Source organism: Danio rerio, chromosome 24, assembly GCF_052040795.2.
Source record: "Danio rerio strain M-AB ecotype USA chromosome 24, GRCz13ab, whole genome shotgun sequence".
Taxonomy (NCBI): Eukaryota; Metazoa; Chordata; class Actinopteri; order Cypriniformes; family Danionidae; genus Danio; species Danio rerio.
Window position 1 is genome coordinate 20,512,501 of NC_141044.1, and position 16,442 is coordinate 20,528,942.

The window sequence follows — 16,442 nt, forward strand, 5'->3', positions numbered from 1 at the left end:
CCCTTTAACCACCCCAGCAAGAAAGAAAAAATGGATTGCATTTCTTAACCCCTAATGTTGCACGTTAACACACTTTTTTTTTTTTCAACACACCCCATGATTTCTAAAATATCAACCTCTACCAAATGTTTGATAAGTCGGTTTATGGTAAAAAGTATCGTAATTAATACATATACTTTGAAAGATCTGGATATATGAATCATAAGACCAATTTATGTAAAACAATCAAAATAAAACATTTTTGAATACTAACTTAAATCATCTTTATTTTTTGAAGTATGCCATAAAATATTTCAGATTCTCATTTAACATGATTGTGTTTGTTTGATTTTTTGTAAACCAACAATGCCTAGTGTGTAAACTATTATTTAAAACAGTCAACATCAACCATTTGGTACAGCAAGCAGTTTTATGATTTGTTACACTCTCAAAATATCAGCAAAGCTAACATCTAGCAATGCAAGCTAGCATCTATTTAACATATTCATTTCAACAGACGCGGAGGAATACATTAAACAATTAAAACAATGCCAAATAAAGCAATGGCATTGTAAGATGAATACAAATTAACCTAAATCACCCATTATTCACCTGCTGAAAATTAATTACTTAGCATGTGTATAATTAATGGCTGACAAATGTAAAAACCCAACACGCGACTTAACGAAATAAACTGATAAACATATTTCCCTCAGTTATATGGAAAAACGAAATAGCCGATAGGTACATAAAGATGGGCTGTTGAATCTGACCTGTGCTCGTCTCAGAGGTCCAGCTATAATAAGTTTAGGTCTGTGGTGTTACTTCAGCCTGACTGGAGATCCTTCTTCTTTTGGGGTTAATAACGGTTTGCAAACCTACATAAATGGTGCATTCCCGCCACCTAGTGTGGAGCACATGGTTGAAACAGCATGAAATCAAGGATTTCAAAAGACGAAGGAGACTACCAGGAGGGAGGAGAGAAAAAAAACTATTATTAATACAAACGACTTATTTCATGTTTCAATTTAACGATTTTAAAATTCTTTTGATCAATTTTTACCAATTTAAACAACAAATTAATTGATATACTAGTTTCGGCCAATTCTTAACAGGACCTGCAGTGACAAGTGGTTTACACCAAATATATAACTTGATTAATTGAAATCTCTGTCATGCTCTATTGTTTCTGCTTGTCTACATTTTCACAATAAACGCAAGCTCACGTTTTATGCTTTCCTATTCTATTTAGACACTGATTTAACAATGTTCAATACACATTCTTTCTGCATCTAGGAACATACAATCTCTATGGTGAAAACAAAAGTCTGATTTGACCCTCTTTTTGATATTCTTACATTGAAACGTATACTGGTGCTGCTTAATTGGATTCAGGATCTTTTGTACCATCTGTGAATATTTGTATTGAGCTCTTTTATTCTTTATATGCTGTACTGCTGTATTTGTTAACATATTTGTTTCTTTATTATGCTTTTTTATATATGTGCATATGCACTACATGCATATAAATAAGTCCTCTAAATCTTGGAGGCAATCAATCCACATCCCTTTGTATTTCTGTTGTTGGCAATGATCTTACTGCTCAGCAACATATTCTAATTGTCTTTGATTGATTGCCTAGATTTTGAAAAGTTGTGTTTTAGCTGCTGAGCTGTAACATTTTTTTTTATAAGAAAGTAATGAAATACTCCCCATTAAGCTCCTAATAAACACCTCATTACATTTACATGCAATTATCTGCGATTTTCTGAATATGTACTTTAAAAGTCCATCCTGATTCCAAGAAATCTAACCACACATGCTCGAAAATCTGTCCATACGTTTTCAAATTCAGAATTGGAATAACTTTCCTTTTAAAAAAAACATACCCAGACAGCAAATTCTTTGGAGGTTGGACAATGAAACTGAAACGCTGGTTTTAGACCACAATAATTCATTATTTTTGGGCCAATACAGCATCCATTCATATTGATAGATACATGTCCTGCACAGTGGCCAGAGAGATTTTGAGCCACTATTCTTGCAGAATATTGGCCAGGTCACTACGTGATGCTGGTGGAGAAAACATTTCCTGACTCACTCCTCTAAAACACCCCAAAGTGGTTTAATTATATTTAAATCTGGTGACTGTACAGGCCATGGGAGATGATCAACTTGTCTTGCTGTTATCATCCTGATACACGGCACAGCCTTCAGCATACAACCAAAGTTCAAGTCCAAGTTGGCAGTGACACGCCCATCTAGCACAAGTATTGGACCTAGCCAAATCCCTCACTGATCCACCCCCATTCTTCACTCTGGGCATGCAAAAGTCTGGGTGATACACTTTTTAGGGGCTTCTCCACACCGTAACTCTCCCAGACGTGGGATAGACAGTGAATGTGGACTCATAAGAAAACAATACATGTTTCACATTGTCCACAGCCTAATATTTTCGCTGCTGGCACCATTGAAACTGACGTTTGGCATTGACACGAGTGACAGTTGGGCTATAGGAGCCCAGTCTTGTATACTGACCGTGTGGAGCTCCTGACTAATTGTTTTGGTGGAAACAGAAGAGTTGAGGTGCACATTTATTTCTGCAGTGAGTTTAACAGTTATGGTTTTATGTTTTTTGGGTACAATCCAGATTAGCACACAGGCATCCTTTTCAGACAGCTCCCTCTTGTGTCGACAGTTACTCCTGTTGGATGTGGTGATTCTTGGTGATATGCTGACATTAGCCTGCATATCGTGGCTCTTGATACATCACAAAGACTTGCTGTCTTGGCCACAGATGCCAGCGAGATGGCCACCAACAATTTGTCCTCTTTTGAACTCTGATATTTCACCCATAATGTTGTGTGCATTGCAATATTTAAGCAAATCTGTGCTATTACTAAGCTAATAGTAATAGTAACTATTTAACTGTGCTAGTTAAACCTTCACACTCTGCTCTTACTGTTGGAATGTGCAATCACTGAAGATCAGCTAAGAGGCTGGTCAAATTAAGCTATGAAACCTCTAAATTGACCAACACTAAATTGGTCCAACCTCTGTATCTGGCATATGTTCTGGTCCACTATACGCCAGGGTCCTCTGCCCAAAACCAGCACACACACACTGGAAAACAACATTTATATTAGGCCCAGATCTGGCCCACTCCAAGTTAAAACAGTGTATGGTTTCATGTGACTCAAGTATGGTGCTGACACTATCAGACAGATCTGGCTGAGATCCGTCTTGGTCCTCAGGCAAGTCTGGAGCAGGCACTATTAAGACAGACAGTTGCTTGCCTTGCCAATTTACAGGTGCGACTAGAGTTCATTTAAACAATCAATGTGTCGCATGATGACAAACAATAAAATCACATTCATAGTTACTGACAATCCAGTAAGACAAGAAAAGAAAAATATTATACAGTACAAATCCACATGTAGGTGTACCTGCAGCTGTTTTTAATATGTTGGCCATGAGAATACTAGTTGTGAAGTTTTGCCAAAACAAACTAACACAAATGCCTAGATCTACACTTATTGAAGCTCATGATCACAGGCTTATTATGATCATCAGATGTGTGTACACCATTTCAGAAGTTCTACTGCAGACTTGTACATTACTGATATACAGTATATACAGAAATAACTATTCATGCTAAACACAGCAAATTATAAAAAAAAAGTGCCAGAAAAGATACAAGTAAAAAAAAAACAAGCATGAAATAAAGAGAACGTAAAAAAAAAACAATTCAGTTAATTTGCTCACCCTCAAGCCATCCAATAGGTGACTTTTTCAGTAGAACAATTTATTGAAGTCTTCTGAAGTGAAATGAAAGAAACTGAACATCATTACCCTGAATCCACAGCTTCAGCAAACAGTTACAAGGACGTTCACGACATTCTGGATACTGATATGAGAGTGGCCGACACAGTCATGTGAAAAAGTTTCATGCTTTTTTTAGTATCAGTAACATTCTATATTACAGAATAATATAACTATATGGTCCTTGGTAGGTTTTAAAATCTATTAAATAAACCTCAAATGAAGACCACATGCCATCTCACACTGTGTCATTATTAATTTAACAAAAATAAAGTGTAGACTGAAAAGCAATGGGTAAAAATGTACTTAAAGTAATGATTGTCTGTACTGTATGACCATTCTGGACCATTTTTGGAGTTTTTGCAGTTCTCGCCAATGGCATTTCAGTCAGGACTTTAAGGTGAGCACATTCAGCACATGACTATCGCTGTTAGCCATCTTGTATTAGTTAGTTATATCATCAAGCAATAAATGTTTGGAATTCAACATAGTGGCCATTGTTACCATATTGTTGTCAGTCTACTGAAACTGTCCTCAAGTTGTTGTAAGAAAATCACTGATAAATGAACCTTAAATTGAGTTAAATTCATGATTAAAATGCGGACAACATGAAGAGTTAAGAATTCATTGTGTTTGTAGTGTGAATTGTTGTAAACCTATTTGTTTTAAACAGAAACCTCCACTTCTGCTACTTCTGTCTTTACACAACTTCCTTCAAAAACTTGAGCGTGTTTCTCAAATCGAAGATGAGCATTTGATTTCTTGTTCCTTCGCTTTGCTACCATCTCTCGAAGTTTGATTTGGTCCAATCTCCTCCTGATCGTAGATTTGTGAACATTGACTTTTGCTATAGCAAGACAAGTCTGCAGCTCTTCCAACGTTATCTCAGGTTTTTTTGCGACTTCCTTTATGATTTTACGTTGCATCTTCGGAGAGATTTTAGTCGGTCGACCACTCCTGGGACGATTCATCACGGTTCCAAGCATTTTCCATTTGCGGATTATGGATCTGATTGTAGATTGGTGCAGTCCAGTGATCTTTGATATAGATTTGTATCCCTTACCTGCCTTATGGTACATAACAATCTGTTCTTTGAACTCCTCTGGAAGTTCAGCAGATCGTGGCATTATGCATTAGTTGAACAAATTTCTTGTGTTTAATTTGAAACAAATCAAGCTGATTCCAGGGTTACTGCAGCCTCACACCACAGGATATCTGAAAGAGAGCAAATAACAGAAACCGTATAGTAACAAATTACTATAACAGTTTTTATTTTTGCAATTTTACTGCAGGGGAAATAAACAAGTGTCAGAATCAGCCCAGCTTATAGTGACACATTTAATAGTTGAAGAGGACACTGACTGGCTCACAACATCACATTACATGCTTTGTATTAACTTTCCATCTAGTCTCTTATAGTAGTAATGATGATTATTACGCTGAAAACAGATTGTGCCTTCTAAACTGTTTGTCACCTTTAACCGTATTAGTTCAAGGCTGGACTCTCTGACCTGAAAACACGCATTCATTAGGGTCAGAGGCTATTTATGGCAAATTATTATCAACCAATTGTAATACAGTTCTGTCTGGTCACTGTATTACTTGTTGTGGTGAAATAATGGGTTTAATTTTCACTAAACCAAAAATGAAAAAAGACTAAACAAATTGTTCAAACTTAAGATAACACATGTAAAAATGTTTACAAAGTGTAAAAAGACAATAAAGTGAGTCATTTTCTTTACTTTTGCATTAAATCTCTGTTGACTGAATCAATGAGTTACACTAAAACAAAATTTGAATAGGTTACCCTGACGTACAGCAGATGGTTTATTTTAGCGCTGCACAATATATAATTTCAGCATCGATATCGTAATATGAGGGTCAGTGACATCGTAGGATATGCAATGTTGAGTTTGGATTATAGTTGATCAGCTTAACAGTTCAGAATACATGAGATTAGAGGAGTCATTGCAAAGTATAACCATAACAGAGTGAAACTTGATCATTTACATGTGTTTTAAAGGCAATTCAAGAGAGTTCAAAGCATATAGGTACAAAAAAGAACAGTTGTAACTTTAATGAAGAATAATTTTACTGATATATTAAAACAATGAACACTATAAAGTGATACTTCACATTTTATTGTTCACTTTCTGTACCAGAATACTGTTAAACTCTACATTATCTGACAAAAGTCTTGTCGCCTATCCTAGTTTTAGGAGCAATGGATAATAACTTGACTTCTAGTTGATCATTCAGTGTCAGAAGTGGCTAATATGAAAGGTATGAAGGACTTATTTTACCAAAATAAAATATGATCATGCCTTGATTTTTAATTATTCAATTAGGACAGTAAGGTCTGACTTTGCTAAGACAAACATCTTGTCACTTGTTAAATAAATAATGTACAGTATAGAATATAAAGTCATGGTGCAGTGGAGAAAGAACAGATATTGTGTATGACTCCCATGACCTTGTAGGACTGCATCCATTCACCTCTGCAATGACTCAAATAGCTTATTAATAAGGTCATTCAGAATGCAGGACTCCCAGAGTTCAATATTCTTCAATTCATCAATTTTTTTTTACAATTTTTTTTTCATAATTTATTTACATCTATATTTGAAACTTATTATAAATACCTCAATGTACAGTTTTTGTGTTGTAGGTCTCAGATGAGCGGACTGCTGGAAGAGGATGGGGTGGGGTTTTTATTGTTTTTATATTATTATTATTTTTTAAATGTGTGTGTTTTCATTTCAAATAAAAATAAAGTTATATTTACCCCACACTGGCTATTCTACTTGTTGCTCTTTACATAGGCCTTAGGCCTGTCTATCCATCTTCATTGTGATTGAGCACTGGTAATCCAGATTTAGTGATCCTGAAAATTTCCTATGCGGATCAGATTGATCCATTTCAATGTTGCTTTGAAAAACTGGCTCAAAAAGTAAGCTGGATTAAGTGATCACGGATCGCAAAAACAGGATGACTAAATCCAGATCAATTTTATCTGAATTAAACCTTTTGAAAAAAACGGGCCCAGGTGATTCATCTGAAAAAACTACCTTATGCCACTTTTCCAAATGATCAAGTAGAAGTCAAGTTATTATTTGTTGCTCTTACAACTGAGATCGACGACAAGACTTTTGTCAGGTAGTGTAGACTGAAAACCACAAAGTACTGTTTATGTTTACGGTTTTGCTTCTCTATTGTAATATTTTTTGCTTACAATTCATTCATTCATTCATTCTTTCATTCATTCTCTTTTCGGCCTAATCTCTTAATCTGGCGTCGCCACAGCGGAATTAACCACCAACTTATCCAGCAAATGTTTTACACAGCAGATGCCCTTCCAGCTGCAACTCATCTCTGGGAAACTCATCCATACACACTCATTCACACTCATACATTACAGACAATTTAGCCTATCCAATTCACCTGTACCGCATGTCTTTGGACTGTGGGGGAAACCAGGGCACCCGGAGGAAACCCATGCGAACACATTGAAAACATGCAAACTCCACACAGAAATGCCAACTGACCCAACCAAGGCTCGAACCAGTGACCTTCTTGCTTTGAGAAAACAGCAGTACTTACTGCGCCACTGCGTCGCCTGCTATCAATTCATTTATTATTATTATACATACTCTTACAAAATCTCCCCAATCATTCATTCAATCATTTTATTTTCGGCTTATTCCCTTTATTAATCTGGGGTTGCCACAACAGAATGAACTGACAACTTATCCAATATATGTTTTACACAGCGGATGCCCTTCCAGCTGCAACCCATCACTGGGAAACATCTATACACTCCTATTCACACATAGTGAGTGATACAATCTCAGCTTGCATCATAAAGGCTGCATCCAGATACTATTGGATAATTTAGCTCACCTGTACCGCATGTCTTTGGACTTGTGGGGGAAACCGGAGCACCTGGAGGAAACTCACGCCAACATGGAGAGAGCATGCAAACTCTACACAGAAATGCCAACTAACCCAGCCGAGACTCGAACCAGCGACCTTCTTGATGTGCATTTTTTGTTTTAAAATGGTCTTATTTATTTATCCATCCACGCTGACTAAAAACAAATACAAATATTTTAATGCACAAAACCATTTCAAAGAGGGAAATATGATAAGATTGTACATAAAGAAATCTGACTATTCACGCCTGACACATCAACAAATAATAATAAAAAACACCGAAAGGGAAATAATGTTTTAAAATATTCACACTGAGGCTAATGTAAAACAGACCTTTCATGATTCCAAAGTAATCAAGACAAAGAAAATGGTCAAATAAATCCCACTTCTTCATTTGAATCACTGTGAACTGGGTCAATACATTATAATTATAATAATTCATTAAAACTTGCACTTGAAGAGAAGATTTGGGGCATATTGATGCAAAGTAAACAGTGAAAAGCAACAAATTACATTATTTTTACAGAAATTCCTTCAGCCTGACGTAGTGTGCCACTGGACAAACACCAATATGTTTATGTAGTACAGTAAGAGTGACTGACACATATTGGAGTCTTACCAGTTTGTAAGGTTGCGCTGCGCGACGCTGATGTCTGTTTTCTCTTGTCTCCGCCGCCGCTGCAGACAGAAGAGAGTTCCGTAGAGCGAGTGTAGCGTCATACGCCACAACTGAAAGAACTACAGCGACCTCTAGTGTCCACATGGAGATATAGTGACCTCCAGAGGTTACTAACACCGCTGCTTTTCAAACTGTTTTCAGAGTCCTCTGTTGACTAGAATAGGTTTGAGAGGGTGCGTTAAAACAATATACAAATATATTTATGAATAAAACATGTTTTCAGTATGATCCTACTGTCAGTTGACATGATATGTGCACTACCTACCTGACAAAAACTTGTCATCGATCCCAGTTGTAAGAGCAAAACATTATAACGACTTCTAGTTGATCATCTGGAAAAGAGGCAGGTGGATTTTTCTGATAAATAATCTGTTGAACTGCATCCAAATCATCACAAACACTGCAGAAAAACTATTGGAACCCGCATGGACCCAAGATTCTCACAAAAAAAATCAGCAATTGTATCAGGATGCAGCCTTTATGACGCAAGCTGAGATTGCATCACTCAGCGATGCAATGTCAGACACAATTCACTCACATGGAGCGAGTGACATCATCCATGGATGCAGCTCAGATTGCACTGCACCAGGTCTGCATCCAGACCCCTCTCAAAATTAGACAAGTTTGGAGAAGGAAAAATCATGGTTTGGGGGGTTACATTCAGTATGGGGCACGCAAGAGATCTGCAGAGTGGATGGCAACATCAACAGCCCGAGGAAGACATTTGTGCTGCCCATTACATTACAAACCTCAAGAGGGCAAATTCTTCAGCAGGATAGTGTCTACTCATACATCAGTCTCCACATCAAAGTTCCAGAAAGCAAAAAAGGTCAAGATGCTCCAGGATTGGCCAGCCCAGTCACCAGAAATGAACATTACTGAGCATTTCTAGGGTAAGATGGAGGGGACTTTTTCCACTGCACCATGACTTTATATTCTATACTGTACATTATTTATGTGACAAGTGACAAGACTTTTGTCAAAGCAAAGTCAGACCTTTCTGTCCTAATTAAATCATTAAAAACATGATCCTATTGGTAAAGTAAGCGTAATCTAGTGGCCTTTGTTTTTCATATAAGCGATTTGTGATGCAAAATGATCTTGGTTAGGCGACAAGATTTTTGTCAGATAGTGTTTATATATATATATATATATATATATATATATATATATATATATATATATATATATATATATATATATATATATATATGAATAATTTTCATTTACTGTTTTTAAAGTGAAGCAACAGAACATAAACCTTTAGATGCTACTTAGAGGTTTTTGCATATCAACTCCTCACATAGCTACAATATAAGACTAAATATATTTTGAATGAATTTTGTATTAGTTTCAGTTTCCTGGTAGATTTGGACATAATTCTTCAAGTCTGATTTTTACACATTCTATTATTATTTTTGAAAAAGGTTTAACGATTAAGGGTATTTTATTTGAAGTGTCAAATTGAATTTATTTTCAGTTAACTATAATAAAACAAACAGATTTATTGTAGTAAATAAGACCAAAACCAAAAGAAATGGCTAAATGAGTGGCTAAATGAAATAAACTAATAAAACAGGCAAAATATTACTTAAAAATTATTATTATTATTATTATTATTAAAAATATTACCTGTACCTATTTTTCTCCTGATATCCTGGCAATTTATAAGTAACAAAGATAGCAAAATTATCAAAATCCAGCCCACACCAAACACTTACATCTGGCCCACATTCCACATAGAAAGATGGCACTTGGGCAGCACACTCCTGTTTGCCAGATTTGGGCCACAACTAAGCCATAGCAATAATACATATCAGCCATAATTCAACCAAAATGCACAAAAACTGACCCTATTCTCAGTTTGCTTTTATTTTGGTCTAGATTCAGCCCACACTACACTTACATTTGACCCACACAGCCAGAGTTTACTGTGCCAAATATTTGCCACAAGTGGCCCACAACATAACTGGGTCACATTTGCCATATTTTCTCTGGGAAACTTTAGGCTCACAGCCACATTAGCCAGAGCTTACTGTGGCGAATATTTGCCAAATGTGGCCCATATATGTCTTAAGATAACTAGGCCACATTTGCCATATCACATCTGGGCTACTTTAGGCTCACAGCCACATTAGAAAGAGCTTACTGTGCCAAATATTTGGAGAGGGTGCTCGCTGCAGAGCCATTTGAGCAGAGCTGAGCTCCAGCGAGGGGGAGCATGAGCTCTCGTTCTGCCTCCTGTAAGCTGTTTTAATGCGTACACCAACCCCTAACCCTACCCCCAGTGACATCACTCGTAGAAGAAGTGCAAAAAAAGGTGGAGCTCAAGCTCAAGCTCCCCCTCGCTGGAGCTCAGCTCGCCCAAATGGCTCTGCAGCGAGCACCACTTGAATATTTGCCAAAAGTGGCCCACATGTTTTATACTAACTGGGCCACATTTGCATCTACATGTACACATGTGAGCCTTTGGGTTTAGACCGAGATTACCTTTAATTGACTATGCCACATTTTCATCATTTGGGCCAAATTGACCATTTTCTACATGGGCCACTTTAGTCTCACATTCAGAATACATTTTGCCATGAGTGTCAAATCTTTGCTTTAAATGGTCCATACATGAATTGGAATCTTTGGCCCCCTTTTGCGATTGCACAGGCGGGCCACTTCAGGCTCATGCTCATTTTGTCTGGGCCAAAAGAAGACCACCAATGCCACATAACTGTCCATATTTGTATGCTATCAGGGAATATTACTACTTATGAATGAATAGGTTTGTTTAACAATTTAATTATTTTAAAAAGAACTGGAAGTTCAACTGTGATTGTTGCTTTGATATTCTCTAATGTTGCCTGATTTGAAATCAAGACAATTGTATTGTATTCGTATTTATTTGAGTGACATCGCTATACTTGATCTGCCAATGTTTCTTCTCATTATGTCAATTTTTTGATCAAACATGAAATCTAAACTGATTTCATAAACGAGTTTGCTCATGAAACATTTATTGAAGATTATTAAACATTTAATAGATGTCTTTTAGTGTCAATTTAGAGTCTGGAAAGACAGAAAGAAATGAATACACAAATTGGTTTTCGTTAACTATAACTGGGTTTATTATAGTAAACAAAAGTAAATAAATAAATGATAAAACTACAAAAAAATGTAATGTAATTTAAATATTTGTATTGTACTTTTTTTTTTTTTTACTTCCGGAACCCTAAAATACTACAAAATCAAAAAATCAATAAATAAATACAAGTTGGAAATAGTTATACATTTATATGTCTTTTTGTGTCTTTAAAAGCAGGAAAGAAAGAAAGAAATAAAGAAAGAAAGAAAGAAAGAAAGAAAGAAAGAAAGAAAGAAAGAAAGAAAGAAAGAAAGAAAGAAAGAAAGAAAACCTAAATCGCAACCCAACGTTAATGTAGTTGCCACTGAAGAAACGACAGGACAAACATCAGTTAGATACATCTTTTTATTCCCCTCCCATAAGAATAGCCACATTGATGAGAAATTCTCTTATTTTGCAGTCAGGCCTCACACATTGATGAGATGAATGAAAAGAGGTCAGTACAAATATCTTACGTCAAACGGCCAGTCGAGAACTGAGTTGCTCTAAATATAAAAAGTATTGTACTATTCATTCCTGACTTGTCGACATCATAACAAAAGGTAAAAAATATGCCCCCAGGAGTAAATACAATTGTGATATTGCACAATAGTTTAAAGTACAGTATGTACAGTTTCACATACAGTGGTCATGCTGCTGTTAAAACAAGTTGAATACACAAGCAGAATGCGATCAGAATATGAGATACCGATGATGAGTAAATATTGTTCACACTTTCACTTGCATATTTACTCATAAACAATAAAAGATTTGAACTTCTGTGGGCCAAAATCTATATTTACATTGATAAAAAGGCCTTTACATTATGAGAGGCAGCAGAAGTGAGATGTCAAACTAAGTAGTAGTAATAATAAAACATTTCAAAGAAGAGATCTGTCATAAAAAAATCACCCTCACAGAACGTAAAGTCAAAATAATACTGAAAAGGGAAAATGAAAAGGGGTCAAATGATGAAAATGATCTTTCTGTCTCCACTACGAGGAACATTCACATACATCTTTTAGTTTTTTGAACTCACAAATCTTCAGAACACTTTGAACATTCAGACTTCTGCTAAGACACGTATAGATGGGACACGATGAAAGGCTAGGTCATCTACAAAATATCCTCATAAAAATATATTCATATATCTCATTTATTGTGAACGTTAACTGACTAACCTTGCAATTATACAAAACAATGTTCAGATTTCTTTATGGAAATGAGGGATGATGAATTTGATATTAGAATATAAATGTGTGAAACACCAAGACATTCTTGTGAATTAGTCCCCCATTATGCCTTTCAAAAGGTCAATTTGAATGTCAGTTTTATCTGAGATGTGGTTATGAATACTGAAACCCTTCCAAATATGTCAGTAAACAAAAAGCCTTCAAGTGAATAATTTATCTAAATTAAAAAACGGTTCATATCCTGTTTTTCAAATTCAGGTATGAGCTCACTGAAAGAAAATGATGTCTGCAAAATTGTTGCAAACAATATATGTTAATTTTAAACAAACAACTTGAATTTAGTAATGTCCAAATTAATGTGTTTGTTTAATTTCAGCCCAAATAAACTGTTTACAACCACTTAAAAAAAAAGGAATAATTTTTGAATATTTTTTTCAGTGCTGATGAGACAAAGACATCTCTTAACTAAAACCTGGATTTACTTTAAGACAGATTTTCCATAATGTTAAACCTAGATATTTATCACACATACCCGCTATGAATTTACTTTCTTTTTTAAATATTTCCCAAATGATGTTAAACAGAGCAAGGAAATGTTCACATTATGTCTGATAATATTTTTCTTCTGAAAGAAGTCTTATTTGTTTTATTTTGGATAGAATTAAAGCTGTTTTTAATTTTAAAAAATAGCTAGTAAAATATTATTTACTGTCATCATGGACAGATGAAATAAATCAGTGATTAGAAATGTGTTAATAAAGCTTTTATGTTCAGAAATCTTCTCTCCGTTAAACAGAAATTGTGGAAAAAAATAAACAGGGGGGCTAATAATTTAGGGGGTTTAATAATTCTGACTTCAATTGTATTCGTATATATCAGTTATCTAAAATCAATCTGTGTACCATGTCTCTGAGTGAAATTATAATATCTATGGAATTTGAGTTTTATTGCATATTTTATTTTAAAAGTAAATTTATATTTTACAAAAAAAAGAGAAATAATCATTTTGACACCAAAATTTGACAAATTGACAAAATGTACAGTGCAATATATTCTTAATAAATCACTGAAAAATGAATGAAAGATGATTCATTGTATTTACTCAATTTTTTAAGGTAAGTGGTTGTTAACAATTTATTTAGGCTGAATTTAAACAAACAAATTAAGTTGATTATTGATACATTTTTATTAGTTTGTTTAAATCCAGCATATGAATTGCTTGCAACAATTTTGCAGACATCAAATTTTTTTTAGAGTATGCAAACTAAATCGATTCATTCAAAACTTTTATATAACATTGCTTTCCTCAACCCATCAGATCTAATTTTGCTAAGCTTGTTTTTGCCACAGAGTTAAATAAAAAAAGGTCATTTTTTGGGACTTTTTATCTCAAAATTATTTTTTGTTGTTCTCTAATGCAGCCATTATGAACATATCACTCCAGCAATTACCAAAGTCTATAACACGATACTAACATATATATTTTTGGATCGTTATCGTTAGTTATTTTTTACATTAGCTCCAGATTTGGCTTCAGTACTGACCAATCTAATATATATATGTACAAACATAATATATAGCTTCCTATTAAAAATATGAATTTAAAAGATAGATTTGAGAGGGGTGTACTTATATATGCTGAGCACTGTATATATATAAGGATTTATTTTCATACAATCTGAAAGAAAATAAGGAATTTTAGAACAAACTTCCAACTGTAATAAATAAATACAAATCTGAAGAAAAAAGTGAGGAAAAAATCCAAAAAGTCAGAATTCTGAAATGTAAACACTATGCTAGATAAAAACTAAGGATTGAGAAAAGAGTCAGAACTGCAGGAAATGACTTTAAAATGATGAGAAATACATTTTTTGATGAAAGGGTCAAAATTGCTAGATATAAACTGGCAACTGTGAGAAATAAAGGGATGGAAAGTCAGAATAGAAAGAGATAACTAAATTGCAATTTATTTATTATTATTTTAACTATTATATCTTGCAATTCTGACTATCAGATGTAGAACAACTGATTAACAGTATATAATATAAAAATATAAAGTGAGAATTTAAAGAGGTTCTAAACTTACTATTATAATGTGTAATATTATTTAATGTTTATTATTATGTAGTATATATGGTCACAATTTATTGTAATGGTCTGGTTTGTTGAATTAAGTTACATTGTATCTACATGCCAACTAATGCTCAATAGATTATAAGTAGACTGTTAGGTTGGGGTTGTAAGCTAACGTACATACAAAGTTTCTTATAGTCAGTTAAACGTGTTTAGCAGCAGTATTAACAGATATTAAGCAGACAGTCTACTAATACTCCAGTGGACCATCAAAATAAAGTGTAAGCATATATATTAATAAAATGTACATGATGAAAAATTAATTCATTTTCTTTTCGGCTTAGTTTCTTTATTGATCAGGGGTCACCACAGCGGAACTTATCCAGCATATGTTTTACGCAGCAGTTGCCGTCCCAGCTGCAACCCAACACTAGAAAACTATGAGAAATTAAATCAGAAATCAAATAGAATTGTGAAATATCGCAAGATAAAAAGTTGACCTTTTATTTAATGTTTTATTTGATTACAAAAACTGGCTTTTGATACTTTCTGCTCAGACAAATATATCTCAAAAATGTAAATTGCCATTTCATTTATAGGGATTCTGCATTTACCTTTTTTTAATGCACATAGACAGCTACTGAATCCAAAAAGGCACCTTGAATTATATCATTGAATGGGTTTTCAGTGGTCTCACCTTCATCTACAATAACAAACGCTGATAATACGTTTGGGTGTCATATGCCAATGCTTTCTCACAGCCTGCACGAATGAATCACAGACAAAACAATGTCAAAATAACATCTTTATGCCATGATACATGCCTTCAGCAAAACAAATGCTTAAGAGCGAGAGGTGTTTGGCAAAGAAAACAATAAACCGAAGGCTTCCACGAGAAATAGATTAGCATAGCTGTGCAAAAGGCTACAAATAGACAGTGTAGATTTGACATAATTCTTGGTGCATGCCTTGTTTTCTTCCCCTCGCTGAAATAACGGTCATATACAATCTAATGTCATTGTAAAGTTAAATATCTGTCGATTGTGCAGTGAGTTAAATCAAATATTCATATAGAGAATTGAACATTTACAGTCTGTCTAGAACTTTTTCCACACAAGGACTTTTTGTATAATCAGAAGAACACAAGAAGAACATGATTCGACTTTTCGTAAAAGAAAGGATTTTGGCAAAATTATTATTTCATGTAAAAAAAAAGGAACACGTGGTGACGTGATTCAATAACGTGATGCAGATATTACACACTTAAAAGACTTCTGCCAAAACACAATAGAAAGAGACAAGCCGGTCACTATGTACAGTACAGTTTCTCAAACCGGTGATGAGCTTGATCCCAAAACATTAGTTCTGATACTGAAAAAAAACTGATTCTGAAAGAGTCTGTGCACCCCTAGATGAACCATTCCTTCTTGCTTTCGTCGATGGTCTCTGTGAAATTGGCCTCGGTGCCAATAATGGCGGCGTCGGCTGATTCGGACGACTCTCCCCCCTTGGCTTCATTGGTGTGGTATGTGCCTTTATGGCGAAACATGTACCGGATCAGAAACACCAGAGTGCACAGAATAGTGAAGATCACCACCGCAATGATGCCTGCAAGGAGAACACATTCCCCACTGATTAAACAACAGCATAA

At 34.8% G+C, this 16,442-nt stretch overlaps 1 protein-coding gene and 2 long non-coding RNA genes across 4 annotated transcripts in view; all 3 read right to left on the reverse strand.

Moving 5' to 3' along the window:
- The window catches only part of LOC137489229 (uncharacterized), a 2,670-nt gene extending 1,854 nt beyond the window's left edge, over positions 1-816 (reverse strand). Inside the window, 1 exon segment of the long non-coding RNA NR_203064.1 lies at positions 753-816. This is a non-coding gene — a long non-coding RNA (uncharacterized LOC137489229).
- Positions 817-3,416: 2,600 nt separating this feature from the next.
- Positions 3,417-8,476, reverse strand: si:dkey-117j14.8. The gene is given in 2 exon segments (NR_203065.1): positions 3,417-5,016; positions 8,354-8,476. It is a non-coding gene; the product is annotated as a si:dkey-117j14.8 (long non-coding RNA).
- Positions 8,477-15,583: 7,107 nt separating this feature from the next.
- cntnap2a (contactin associated protein 2a) overlaps positions 15,584-16,442 on the reverse strand; it is a 743,992-nt gene continuing 743,133 nt past the window's right edge. The window contains exon 25 of one of the 2 annotated variants that reach the window (XM_087308738.1): positions 15,584-16,399. In XM_087308738.1, the coding sequence (XP_087164864.1) occupies positions 16,200-16,399 (200 nt within the window). In that variant the 3' untranslated portion in view covers positions 15,584-16,199. 2 annotated transcript variants of the gene reach the window in all.